Below are 15,510 nucleotides of genomic sequence, written 5' to 3' on the forward strand. Positions count from 1 at the left end.
GCTCTGGTGACATCACAGCTTTTTTGGAGTGCTATTTAGCACCCAGGGCTAGATGTTACTGAGTCACAGGATGTGTACCTGATCCGGTCTTGGAGTGCAGTTCCCTTCCATGTTTTGTATTTTCTATGGGTGATTACAGCCACCTGTGCACCCCTTCTTTGTTCTCAGTTTGTTTAGCTTTGTGAGCTCGCATGATGGTGTGCCTGTGTTAGGGACTCAGGCTAAGGAAAGGACCTTGACGTGGTGCCTGAGCTTTCCCATTTGGCCAGATGCGGTGACTAACCTTTCCAGTTGTGATTTTATCTTAGCTGTGAGCTAGCTGGTGAGTGCTGGGTGTTTCTATGTGTTATATATATATATATATATATATACACATACACACACAGACACACACATCTTGACAGAACAAAACAAATATGTATGTTTGCTTTTTTTTTTTTTTGGTCACAGTAATAATGCCAAAGGGACATGTATTCTTTTTTTTTTTCATCCTACAGCATTAGAAAGATATTATAGAAAAAAAAAATCTCCTATGATTTAAAAACTACACTTTCTATACAAACACAAAGTCCTCTGAAATACCTTTTTACGATTGTCTTCCTCATCATCAGTTCTAATGCAGATAGGTTCGCTCAGCAACGGACTAATAAGCGGCGAGGAAGGCTTGCCGTCAGGACTTAGATTTGGAGATAGTGAAGAGTTTAAAACTGCCGTTCCTCCTTGTGAACTAATAGATATCTCTGAAAGATGTGGACTTCCTGTTAAAGAACCTATGCAAAGAATAAAGAGGTAAGATTTAGTTAACAACCTTTTCCATGAACCACAAGTGACACTATTATATCAGCAAAACGTGCGACTATATTTCCTGTCTTTATAAAGGCTACAATATATTGAAGCATCTTATAGTATAGCAAATATTGAGACACAATGTGTATGGTGCCGTATAGTGATTATTCAGTAGGCATTGTCTATATATGGGTGTCTACATAAGCCTTGTACTATTTTGCACCTCACACAAATGAGCGGCCAAGTGATCTAAATTACCAGAACTACACAACAGAAGAAGTATACCTGTTGATGGTATTCCATGTTCCTTTGAATGCTTGGGACAGAAATGCTAGAAAAGCTAGTCTACATGCTTAGTAAAAAAATGTACAAAAAATGAACAATGCTGGATGAATGAACAATGAAAAAGCACTCCATGGTTTATTTGTTTAAAATAAAAAAAAAAAAAAAAAAGAATCATTAAGTGTACTTTTGGTACTAATTGTTCAGAAATAATAGCCAAATATGTTCTTTCAAATATCTAAGTACTAGTGGTACTGATAAATCCTCCATATAATAAATTGCTTTAAAAAGACATGATGACATGTATTAATATTCCCTAGGTTTATTAAAACGTACATAAATGCACAATTTAAAGTACCAGCATTTAATCAACTGGAGAGCATCTGTGTCCCATTAATTCTATGGTGGTATCAATTGGACTATGTTACAGATACTATATAGACTACAAGGTTGAGTAGCAATGTTTTGCCAACCCACATAGCAGCAATTTACTGCTTGTAGCCAAATAATGGAATTCAGTTAGTGCATAAGAATACTATAGAATTTCACTAGTTGACTTCTAGGCTAGAGTTTGTAGGAAACATTTACCAATTACATTTTTACTAGTTCAAGTCTTATTTTGTGGAGTCCAGTAGTAGAGATAAACTTAAAAGGGAAGTTAACCACCTCTTGCTTTTGTTCACTTTCCATGAACCCAATAAAGGCAATAACGCAAATTCTCAAACTTAGGTTACCGTCAAATGGTGCAAATCAATAACTGGTTTAGGCAATGTGCAGCATTGTGAAGAAACCCCAAATTATTGTAAGTATTTGCTCTGCTTTCAGATCTTTTTATGGAACAAGAGGCATTTAATATCCCTTTAATTCCATGGGGAGAAGCTTGACAAAAAAAAAAATGACATTTCACATCTGAAAACTGAACAAACGCAAACTATGTCAAAAATTTACAAGAATGTGTCAAATTTATTGACGCTAATGCACAATATTACAGAATCATCAAATGCTACGGAAATAATTAAGAAATTAAAAAATCACAGTAATGTTAAAAAATTAAACAAAATATCCTAACATTGTTAAACAACAATTTCAAAGTAATTAATCTTCTTTCCTGTCAACTAGACAGGTGCATTAGTGCTTTTTGGCACAAAACGAATGACCCAAGCCACATTCAGTAATTTTATGAGCCGGATTTATTCTTGCGAAAGTACAGCCAGTTAAAATCTGTGCAAATCCAGAACTTTGTGTGTTGCACTTTCAGAAGAATAAATCAAATAACTGCTGAATGCGGCCGCCATCTTCGGCATTCATTTAGTACTAAAAAGCACAAATGCATATGCCTGCATCAACCATGAAGTCAACTTTACAGCAATAACTAGAGGGAAATAAAAATGGGCAATTAAGGTAATGTATATATTTTTTAGCATTTGACCATAAACAAACACCAGTTTTGTAGTAAAAAGTTCACTAGGCATTTCATTAAAAAAAATTAAATTAAGTTTTCCTAATTCTCTAATGCTACAAAATAATTATTTAATTTGGCCTTTTCCTTCTGTAGATTACTTATTGATCTGATAAAGTTACACTAGAAGAAATCCCATTAGTTAAATTACATAATAAAATTATATTTAATAAGGACAAGCACAAAATATTTGATCTCTTGTCAATGATTAAGTAGTTAGGGATAACTTAATATTGTATTTGTTTTTGTAGTTTTTTTTAAGTATTCAGAAACTGAATAATAATACTGTTAAACAGTATTCTAAGTCTACCAAAACAAACCAAACTAGTCTCTGTGACAAGAGACAGAATACGGTTTTACTCTCATGGAACTAATCATTAATTAGGGGTTTCATTTATTCAGCTTGTGTTTTAAAGAATTTAGGCTGGAGGCTGGTTTTCATTATTAAACATTAACAAAGTAGATAAAACTTTAAAATATATATATATATATATATATAAAAGCAAAATAAGGAATAATTATTCAAATTAAAAAAATAAAAGGACAGAATAATCAAAACTACTAAAGGAATTTTTAAGAAATGATATACTCCCACACATAGGGGAAACGGTAAACACCCTTACAGAAAGGAAAAATAACTAAAAATTTAAATGTAGGATGACATTTTCTCATGACACACTGATTTTTTTGTATTTTTTTTTTAATAAAAGCAAGAAATGTTTAATTTTTTAAAATGTCTAATTTCATGGATTATTAGTAATTATGAAAGATATTTGGACTATGGGTATTTTTCTTTTGGGTAAGGTAGTTTTGGCTTTGTAATCTTTTGGTGATATCATATGGAAGTGTGAAAACCAAGACTAACATTTCTAGATTGCTTGTCTGAAGTTTGACCGTTACAATCTGAAGCTTTTGTAGCTTTCTATGTTTTTGCAGTAGTACAGAGGCTGGAACATGTATATGGAATGGAGAATTAATTTTCCACTCACAATATTTTTATTTTTATATATATTTAGAATATTACTCAAGGGTAAGAAATCCTGCTTGCTGTGCTGTCATGAAATATCTGTATGTTATTGAGTTGACCTTTGTTGCTCATGTCATTAATTAACACCAACACATATAAGTTACAAATATAAAAAGTCCTAATTAAAGGGACATTAAACTCAAAATGTAATTTCCCTTTAAATTAAAACTCAAAATGTAATTTCCCTTTAAATTACTTAATAATAGTGAAACAACATAGCAAAATAAAATTATGCTTGCTCCTTGCTCCCTAGCGTATAGCTCCCAACATTTTTGGCTAGGTATTAAAGTGAATGTCAATTTTGATGCTAAAGTGCCCGGTTTTTAAAAATTCGATTAAAAACAGGGGCACTTTAATTCATCAACATTTCACTCCTGTTGAGAAAATAAACTTCCTCCGGTCGTTGCAAGCCATTTCTGACGTCAGAAATGATGGATAGGTCATCCTCCAATCACGGCTTCCCCCCTGGGGGAATCAGTGTCTGATTCAACACTGTGATTGGAGGAAGCCGGATTCCTCATTTTAGACCCAGGAAGAGGCTTCGCGAAGGGCGGAAGAAGCTGGAGTGGCTGTCAAGTTTAAAAATTAAGTTTTTTTTCTCAACAGGAGTGAAATTTAAATTTTGATGAATTAAAGTGCCCCTGTTTTTTAATCAAATTTTTAAAAACCCGGCACTTTAGCATCAAAATTGACATTCACTTTAAGGAGGTTTAGGGCGCCATCACCATTTTGTAGGTGGGGCCTTGTCAGGAGGGGTGAGGTTGCAAATAGTGGGTGGGTGTGTCTGGATGGCCAGTGGGAGTGTCTGAGTGATCTGTGGGTGGGGCTAAGGGCAATTCTGTAAATAGGGACAAATGTCTGTATAAAAGAGGGACAGCAGGACAGAGCTCAGTATTAGGGATTGTCCCTCTTAAATAGGGACAGTTGGGAGGTCAGCTAGCAGGGCTGAAGTCAAGTTCAACGTATGATGCAAAATTTTGCAAATTGCAGTAATTAGCTATATAATGCACAGTGCTTACTTTGAGCAATGCAGGAACTGATTTACAGCTAGCTCTAATTATCCACAATCAAGGGAGATAAGATGAAAATACTCACCAGGGTTTTCACGTTGTGCATAGTTATGTAAATCATTAATACAGTGAGAGTTTGAAATGCTTTTAAAACATTTATTTTGCATGCGGACCTTTATTGCAATTCAATAATTACTATGCATATACAAAAAAATGATTTTAATGTCCCTTTAACTGCTCTTATTTTAAAACAATCCCACAAAAAGAAATAAGGCAGAGTTTCAGGTGTACAATACATCTTACCCTGTGGTTATCAACACGCTTGGTCAGCAGGGTGACAAAAACAGATAAAACAAATGACAGCTGTACAGAAAGTTGGACAGAGCAGCAATGCCCCTGGTTATAGGTGAGAGGCAATCACATGCACCAGTCTGAGTTATACATAAGCAGCCAATGACATTCCCAGCCAGCATCATATCATGCTCTTTAATGTAGAATATTAAACCACAGTGTCAAAGTCTTGGGCAGCAACTGCTGTGATAGTTTAACTCTGGCCTTACATGTAAAAAAATAATAATCTTCAGTCAATATAAAATAATAAAGGAATAGACCAGTCACAATTAAACTTTCATGATTCAGACAGAGCAGGCAATTTTAAATTTACAACTTTCTAATTTACTCATATTTTCCATTTTTCTTTGTTCTCTTGTTATCTTTATTTGAATTTATGCTTAGTAGCCGGCGCATTTTTGCTTCAGAACCTGGGTAGCGCTATCTGATTGGTGGCTACTTTTAGACACCAATCAGAAAGTGCTACCCAGGTGCTGAACCAAAAATGGGCCGGCTCCTATGCTTACATTCTTGCTTTTTCAAATAAAGATACCAAGAGAACGAAGAAAATGTGATAATAGGAGTAAATTAGAAAGTTGCTTAAAATTGCCTCCTCTATCTGAACCATAAAAGTTTAATTTTGACGAAACTATTCCTTTAAAGAAATACAGATAAGTTATATTTTAAAAATGTAGTAAAGTAATTTGCTTGTGAGCCATCGTTACACTATTTTCACAGACACTGCCCCTTGTAAAAAAAAGTATCTCTTCCCCAAGACAACAGTGATCCTTAACAAGATCTCTTATACAGTATATAAAGGGACGACCTTTAGGTGAACAAATCTAGAACACTGACAGTATTTTTTTTTACATTTCCATTGACTGTTTTCTCTAAATTCCATAATACACAGTGAAAAGCTGAGTGCAGTACACCAGAAAAGTTTTAAAGGGACATTATATTGAAAATGTTCTACCAGGTCTATGAAAAATAAACATTTACAAATGTATAAAAATCTTTTTACGACTTAAAATATATAAAGTGAAAGCTATTTAAATGTAATGTTGAAACTGATACTATAGCATTGTTTTTGCATATCCTACTAATCATCATTGGCAGAAACGGGCACCTGCTATGCTTTATTGGTGGAAGGGGACCCACCTTTACAAGTATGACAAGACAGGAACAAACATTTAAATGCCATTAGATGAAACAAAGAAAAACATTAACTAAATGTCCCTTTAATTAAGAGGTGTACTCACTAAGACATATCGTGCTTCTGATACATTTCAAACAGTAGTGTATGATGTAAAAGTTGTTAAAAGTCAATAAATAATTCTAATAATTACTATTATTTACAAAATAATTTTATAAAAGCATGGCAAAGATATTTCCGTCTCTTGTAATATAGCAGAGATGAGGGCACCCATACAATAAAAGGCAATAAACTAATCAGTGCCTTGTTCTGTCTATTGGAGATCTTGGAAAATAGGATCACTGTTGTCATAAGGTCAGAAATCTGTACATAAAGATACTCCAAAGCAAAGTAACAACCAAACAGGACCCAGAACAATGTGAGTAACAGAGGATAAACATGCTTGAGGATAAAGAACATAAGAAAAAAACAGCACAATTGCTCCCCCCCCCCCCCCCCCAGATATACACATGCCGATAAAGCAATGCTTACAGTGCATAAGGAACCACTTTCTTCAAGAGTTAACAAATGACAAAAATGAGACTGAAGTTCCCAGAATAGTAGGTAAGAAAATGAGTTTTAAGACAAGTTTCTTTAGTAGATAACAAATACACAAGCACAAGGCAACAACAACCTTCTGTTAGCTACGTCTGCAGATTGCTCAGCACATTGAGGTTAAGAAGTTTTGCAGGTGAGAAACAAGAGGGAACGCTCGCACTTCTCTGGCCTTGTGAGCCTTCCAGTAGCTTAAAGGGACATTAAACATGAATCAGATAAAGAATGCAATTGTAAACAGCTTATTAATTTACTTCTATTATCAAATGTTTTCTTCTTCATTCTCTTTGTATCCTTTATTGAAAAGCAGAGACGTAAGCTCAGGAGCACTATATGGCAGCAGCTTTGCAAGAATGTTAGCAATTTGCAAGAGTACTAGATAGCAGCACTATTTCCTGCCATGTAGTGCTCCAGACAGCTACCTAGGTATCTCTTCAACAAAGAATACCATGGGAACAAAGCAAAGTTGATAATAGAATTAGGAAACTTTTTATAAATTGTATGCTCTGTCTGAATTTTTTGGGTTTCATATCCCTTTAAATGTTAGATAATTGTGCATCATCAGTTAAACTCAGCATGTAACAGTAGCTAGCAGTGCTGCTTTAAGTGTTGGATAAAGAAAATGTTGTATTTGGTCATTTTAATGCATTTGTAAATAAACATAATTCAACATTTTATGACAGTTAAAGGGACATATATGTTAGGCCTTTTAACGCGGAGATTGGAACCATGTGCACACGCACTGTGCTGGTCTAACCATTGGTAAGTATGCGCTACACATTGTCCATACAGCATAAGCATTCAGCACCAGGCTAAAGTAGCCTTAAACTCACTTTGCATTACCTTGCAATGGTATGACAGGGATTTACAGCTTGTGGCTCACTAATGCCTTAAATGTTCCCTTAGAAAGTAAGCGTAGTATATTATATTAAAGGGACAGTAAAACACCTTAACATTTAAATATAACATTTTTTTATGCTTAGTAAAAAACAACAACTTTGCAATATATTAATTGTAATTTAACCCAGAAAAGTGTGGGTTTTCTAATTCTAAGAAATGTACTCTGCAGGCATTTCAAGGCTAATCTTGCTACATATATGTTCCTAAGATAATCATTGCAAAACATTTCTCTAAATAACAGCATTATGATTGTGGTTAGCCTTGATGTCAGCAGTCTTAAGCCTGTATTGGCTCAACCAAATAAAGCAAGTGGTTGGTGGAGTTTGTCTACTAAAAAACAAGTGTAGCAAACAAAATGGAATTTTTAAAAATGTATAGACTTGACTGATATGTTGTTCTATAACATGACAACATAAAGGTTTTCTAATTACAAGGTGTTTGCTGTCCCTTTAAGAAAGAAAACTCAGAGGGCCTCTTTCAATTAAAGGGATATGAAAAATATAAGTTAACGTTCTAGGAAAGAAATGTAGGTATATTTGTATCTTACATTTAAAACAATGTAACAGAGTATTATTGCAGAGGATAGAGACACAAAACATTACTGAAAAAACCTATATGAAGAGTTTGTTTCATTTAGTGAACCGAGCTGCACTTAAACTAGTGCAATATTTACAGTAAAACGTACATTATCAAATCATTCTGTCAGTCTGTACTAAAAGCCTCTCTATCACTAGAATGGTTGTCAATGACCTTAGTCAAATTGAGGGAAACGTTTATATTATGTGTTATAACTACAGTAAGTTGTTCCCCCAGATCTCTTAGATCTGCCCTACCTAAAATATTATTACAAAACTGAACTTAATTCCACAAAGAGGTTTTCAGGCAGATAAGATCAGATTGTAATGTAAATGCTACAATACAATCGCTTGTGCAATAAGGATCAGTGTAGATAAAGCTTATACACTAATCAGTATGACAGGCTGCGGCTTTCTTGTATTTTATAACAAGCAGACTATTTAATTTGCAATATGATATCAATTAAATTTAGTGGTGGGTTTATATCAAAGTTACAATCAGAAGCTCAGCATATTTCATATTAGGACTAATTAAAGGCACAATACAACACTAAATAAATGTTAGACATAATGATGTATCTAAAGCATATATTAGCCTTAGAACAAAATGCAGATTTATGGCTTAAAAATATATTAGCAGTTTTAAAATTAAAAAATAATTGTAAAGTTTTAGTTTCCATTTAGTAATGGAAGTCGTTATGTTGTAACCTAGGTTCTCATTATCTTATCTCCTCCTCTGAGGCCAAGTAGGGACGGATATAAATGCATTACCACAATGAAAAAAACAATAGCTCTGCAGAATATAGCAGTGCCAGGCTTGTAAAGTTTGGCGTCTGCACTTCCAATTCTTATTGTACCTAGAAAGCTTGCAGTTTTAAAAAGTTAAATTACAGGAAAGGGAAAAAACATAATTTATGTAAGAACTTACCTGATAAATTCATTTCTTTCATATTAGCAAGAGTCCATGAGCTAGTGACGTATGGGATATACATTCCTACCAGGAGGGGCAAAGTTTCCCAAACCTTAAAATGCCTATAAATACACCCCTCACCAAACCCACAATTCAGTTTAACGAATAGCCAAGAAGTGGGGTGATAAAAAAGTGCGAAAGCATATAAAATAAGGAATTGGAATAATTGTGCTTTATACAAAAAAATCATAACCACCACAAAAAAGGGTGGGCCTCATGTACTCTTGCTAATATGAAAGAAATGAATTTATCAGGTAAGTTCTTACATAAATTATGTTTTCTTTCATGTAATTAGCAAGAGTCCATGAGCTAGTGACGTATGGGATAATGACTACCCAAGATGTGGATCTTTCCACACAAGAGTCACTAGAGAGGGAGGGATAAAATAAAGACAGCCAATTCCTGCTGAAAATAATCCACACCCAAAATAAAGTTTAATAAAAAACATAAGCAGAAGATTCAGACTGAAACTGCTGCCTGAAATACTTTTCTACCAAAAACTGCTTCAGAAGAAGAAAATACATCAAAATGGTAGAATTTAGTAAAAATATGCAAAGAGGACCAAGTTGCAATTTTGCAAATGTGATCAACCGAAGCTTCATTCCTAAACGCCCAGGAAGTAGAAACTGACCTGGTAGAATGAGCTGTAATCCTCTGAGGCGGAGTTTGACCCGACTCAACATAGGCAAGATGAATTAAAGATTTCAACCAAGATGCCAAAGAAATGGCAGAAGCTTTCTGGCCTTTTCTAGAACCGGAAAAGATAACAAATAGACTAGAAGTCTTTCGGAAAGACTTAGTAGCTTCAACATAATATTTCAAAGCTCTAACAACATCCAAAGAATGCAATGATTTCTCCTTAGAATTCTTAGGATTAGGACATAATGAAGGAACCACAATTTCTCTACTAATGTTGTTGGAATTCACAACCTTAGGTAAAAATTCAAAAGAAGTTCGCAACACCGCCTTATCCTGATGAAAAATCAGAAAAGGAGACTCACAAGAAAGAGCAGATAATTCAGAGACTCTTCTGGCAGAAGAGATGGCCAAAAGGAACAAAACTTTCCAAGAAAGTAATTTAATGTCCAATGAATGCATAGGTTCAAAAGGAGGAGCTTGAAGAGCCCCCAGAACCAAATTCAAACTCCAAGGAGGAGAAATTGACTTAATGACAGGTTTTATACGAACCAAAGCTTGTACAAAACAATAAATATCAGGAAGAATAGCAATCTTTCTGTGAAAAAGAACAGAAAGAGCAGAGATTTGTCCTTTCAAGGAACTTGCAGACAAACCCTTATCTAAACCATCCTGAAGAAACTGAAAAATTCTCGGTATTCTAAAAGAATGCCAAGAAAAAAGATGAGAAAGACACCAAAAAATATAAGTCTTCCAGACTCTATAATATATCTCTCTAGATACAGATTTACGAGCCTGTAACATAGTATTAATCACAGAGTCAGAGAAACCTCTTTGACCAAGAATCAAGCGTTCAATCTCCATACCTTAAAATTTAAGGATTTGAGATCCTGATGGAAAAAAAGGACCTTGCGACAGAAGGTCTGGTCTTAACGGAAGAGTCCACGGCTGGCAAGAGGCCATCCGGACAAGATCCGCATACCAAACCTGAAAGGCCATGCCGGAGCTACCAGCAGAACAAACGAGCATTCCTTCAGAATCTTGGAGATTACTCTTGGAAGAAGAACTAGAGGCGGAAAGATATAGACAGGATGATACTTCCAAGGAAGAGATAATGCATCCACTGCCTCCGCCTAAGGATCCCGGGATCTGGACAGATATCTGGGAAATTTCTTGTTTAGATGAGACGCCATCAGATCTATTTCTGGAAGTTCCCACATTTGAACAACCTGAAGAAATACCTCTGGGTGAAGAAACCATTCGCCCGGATGCAACGTTTGGCGACTGAGATAATCCGCTTCCCAATTGTCTACACCTGGGATATGAACCGCAGAGATTAGACAGGAGCTGGAATCCGACCAAACCAAAAAAATTTGAGATACTTCTTTCATAGCCAGAGGACTGTGAGTCGCTCCTTGATGATGTATGCCACAGTTGTGACATTGTCTGTCTGAAAACAAATGAACGATTCTCTCTACAGAAGAGGCCAAAACTGAAGAGCTCTGAAAATTGCACGGAGTTCCAAAATATTTATCGGTAATCTCACCTCCTGAGATTCCCAAACTCCTTGTGCCGACAGAGATCCCCACACAGCTCCCCAACCTGTGAGACTTGTATCTGTTGAAATTACAGACCAGGTCGGAAGCACAAAAGAAGCCCCCTGAATTAAACGATGGTGATCTGTCCACCACGTTAGAGAGTGTCGAACAATCGGTTTTAAAGATATAAATTGAAATATCTTTGTGTAATCCTTGCACCATTGATTCAGCATACAGAGCTGAAGAGGTCGCATGTGAAAAACAAGCAAAGGGGATTGCGTCCAATGCAGCAGTCATAAGACCTAGAATTTCCATGCATAAGGTTACCGAAGGGAATGATTGTGACTGAAGGTTTCGACAAGCTGAAAACAATTTAGACGTCTCTTGTCTGTTAAAGACAGAGTCATGGACACTGAATCTATCTGGAAACCCAGAAAGGTTACCCTTGACTGAGGAATCAATGAACTTTTTGGTAAATTGATCCTCCAACCATGATCTTGAAGAAACAACACAAGTCGAATCGCATGAGATTCTTTGAATGAGAAGACTGAGCAAATACCAAGATAATCGTCCAAATAAGGAAATACAAAAACCCTGTTCTCTGAATACAGAAAGAAGGGCACCGAAAATCTTTGAAAAAAAAATTCTTGGAACTGAGGCTAGGCCAAACAGTAGAGCCACAAAACTGGTAATGCTTGTCTAAAAAGAGAATCTCAAACACTAAAAGTGATCTGAATGAATCGGAATATGCAGATACACATCCTGCAAAACTATTGTAGACATAAAATGCCCTTGCTAAACAAAAGGCAGAATAGTCCTACAGTAACCATCTTGAATGTTGGTATACATAACGATTCAATATTGATAGATCCGGAACTGGTCTGAAGGAATTGACCTTCTTTGGTACAATGAAGAGATAAAATAAAACCCTAGCCCCTGTTCCAGAACTGAAACTGGCATAATTACTCCAGCCAACTCTAGATCTGAAACACATATCAGAAATGCTGAGCCTTGCTGTGTTAACTGGGACACGGGAAGAAAAAAATCTCTTAGCAGGAGGCCTTAACTGAAGCCAATTCTGTACCTTTCTGAAACAATGTTCTGAAACCAGAGATTGAGAACGGAATTGATCCGAACTCCTTTGAATAAAACGTAATCTGCCCCATACCAGCTGAACTGGAAAAAAGGGCCGCACCTTCATGGGTACTTAGGAGCTGACTATAGGTTTCTATAAGGCTTGGATATATTCCAAACTGGAAATAGTTTCGAAACTGAAACCGCTCCTGAGGATGAAGGATCAGGCTTTTGTTCCTTATTATGAGAAAAAGAACGAAAAAATGATTATTACCCTGGAAAGAAAGGGAAAAACAAAGTTAACTTAGAAGACATATCAGCATTCCAAGTTAAATCCATAAAGCTTTTCTAGCTAAAATAGCTAGAGACATATACCTGACATCAACTCAAATGATATCAAAAGATGGTATCACCAATAAAATTATTAGCATGTTATAGAATGAAAATAATGCTATAAAATTATGATCTGTTACTTGTTGCGCTAAAACTTCTAACCAAAAAGATGAAGCTGCAGCAACATCCGGTAAAAAATATAGCAGGTCTAAGAAGATTACCTAAACATAAGTAAACTTTTCTTAGAAAGGATTCAATTTTCTTATCTAAAGGATCCTTAAATTTAGTACTATCTGCCGTAAGAATAATAGTACATTTTAGCAGGAATAGAGACAGCCCCAAACCTTAGGGATTTTGTCCCAAAAAAACTCTAATCTGTCAGATGGCACAGAATATAATTGCTTAAACGTTTAGAAGGAGTAAAAGAATTACCCAAATTATTCCATTCCCTGGAAATTACTTCAGAAAAAGCATCAGGGAGATTAAACACTTCTGGAATAAATACAGGAGATTTAAAAAAACCCTATTTAAACGTTTAGATTTAGTATCAAGAGGACCAGAATCCTCTATATCTAAAGCAATTAATACGTCTTTAAATAAAGAACGAATAAATTCCATCTAGAACAAATAAAAAGATTTAACAGCATCAACCTCTGAGACAGAAACTTCTGAACCAGAAGAACCATTATCAGTATCAGAACGATGATGTTCATTTAAAAATTCATCTGAAAAAAAGAGAAGTTTTAAAAGACTTTTATGTAAACTAGAAGGAGAAATAACAGACATAGCCTTCTAAATGGATTTAAAAAATAAATCTCTTATGTTTATCAGGAACACTCTGAAAATTAAATGTTGACGGAACAGCAACAGGTAATATAACCGTACTAAAGGAAATTTTATCTGCATTAATAAGTTTGTCATGACATGCAATACAAACAACAGCTGGAGAAACAGGTACCAAAAATGTATAGCAGATACACTTAGCTTGGTAGCTCCAGCCCCGGGCAGTGATTTTCCTCAAGTAACTTCTGACTCAGTTGCAACGTGGAACATCTTGCAATATGTAATAGAAAAAACAACATATAAAGCAAATTGATCAAAATCCTTAAATGACAGTTTCAGGAATGGGAAAAAAATGCCAGAGAACAAGCTTCTAGCAACCAGAAGCAATAAATAATGAGACTTAAATAATGTGGAGACAAAAGCGACGCCCATATTTTTTAGCGCCAAACAAGACGCCCACATTATTTGGCGCTGAAATGCCTTTTGGCGCCAAAAATGACGCCACATCCGGAACGCCGACATTTTTGGCGCAAAATAACGTCAAAAAAAATGACGCAACTTCCGGCGACACGTATGACGCCGGAAACGGAAAAGAATTTTTGCGCCAAAAAAAATCTGCGCCAAGAATGACGCAATAAAATGAAGCATTTTCAGCCCCCGCGAGCCTAACAGCCCACAGGGAAAAAAGAGTCAAATTTTTGAAGGTAAGAAAAAAAGATTAATTCAAATGCATTATCCCAAATATGAAACTGACTGTCTGAAAAATAAGGAAAGTTGAACATTCTGAGTCAAGGCAAATAAATGTTTGAATACATATATTTAGAACTTTATAAACAAAGTGCCCAACCATAGCTTTAGAGTGTCACAGAAAATAAGATTTACTTACCCCAGGACACTCATCTACATGTTTGTAGAAAGCCAAACCAGTACTGAAACGAGAATCAGCAGAGGTAATGGTATATATAAGAGTATATCGTCGATCTGAAAAGGGAGGTAAGAGATGAATCTCTACGACCGATAACAGAGAACCTATGAAATAGACCCCGTAGAAGGAGATCACTGCATTCAAAATAGGCAATACTCTCCTCACATCCCTCTGACATTCACTGCACGCTGAGAGGAAAACCGGGCTCCAACTTGCTGCGGAGCGCATATCAACGTAGAATCTAGCACAAACTTACTTCACCACCTCCATCGGAGGCAAAGGGGTGTATTTATAGGCATTTTAAGGTTTGGGAAACTTTGCCCCTCCTGGTAGGAATGTATATCCCATACGTCACTAGCTCATGGACTCTTGTTAATATGTAAGAACTTACCTGATAAATTCATTTCTTTCATATTAACAAGAGTCCATGAGCTAGTGACGTATGGGATATACATTCCTACCAGGAGGGGCAAAGTTTCCCAAACCTTAAAATGCCTATAAATACACCCCTCACCAAACCCACAATTCAGTTTAACGAATAGCCAAGAAGTGGGGTGATAAAAAAGTGCGAAAGCATATAAAATAAGGAATTGGAATAATTGTGCTTTATACAAAAAAATCATAACCACCACAAAAAAGGGTGGGCCTCATGGACTCTTGCTAATATGAAAGAAATGAATTTATCAGGTAAGTTCTTACATAAATTATGTTTTCTTTCATGTAATTAGCAAGAGTCCATGAGCTAGTGACGTATGGGATAATGACTACCCAAGATGTGGATCTTTCCACACAAGAGTCACTAGAGAGGGAGGGATAAAATAAAGACAGCCAATTCCTGCTGAAAATAATCCACACCCAAAATAAAGTTTAATAAAAAACATAAGCAGAAGATTCAGACTGAAACTGCTGCCTGAAATACTTTTCTACCAAAAACTGCTTCAGAAGAAGAAAATACATCAAAATGGTAGAATTTAGTAAAAATATGCAAAGAGGACCAAGTTGCAATTTTGCAAATGTGATCAACCGAAGCTTCAGTCCTAAACGCCCAGGAAGTAGAAACTGACCTGGTAGAATGAGCTGTAATCCTCTGAGGCGGAGTTTGACCCGACTCAACATAGGCAAGATGAATTAAAGA

At 35.7% G+C, this 15,510-nt stretch overlaps 1 protein-coding gene across 1 annotated transcript in view; it reads right to left on the reverse strand.

Moving 5' to 3' along the window:
- FARP1 (FERM, ARH/RhoGEF and pleckstrin domain protein 1) overlaps nucleotides 1-15,510 on the reverse strand; it is a 637,651-nt gene that overhangs the window by 61,725 nt on the left and 560,416 nt on the right. Inside the window, exon 14 of the mRNA XM_053707824.1 lies at nucleotides 583-770. Coding sequence (XP_053563799.1) covers nucleotides 583-770 — 188 coding nt within the window. The remainder of the gene's footprint in view (nucleotides 1-582; nucleotides 771-15,510) is intronic.

This window comes from Bombina bombina, chromosome 3, assembly GCF_027579735.1.
Source record: "Bombina bombina isolate aBomBom1 chromosome 3, aBomBom1.pri, whole genome shotgun sequence".
NCBI lineage: Eukaryota > Metazoa > Chordata > Amphibia > Anura > Bombinatoridae > Bombina > Bombina bombina.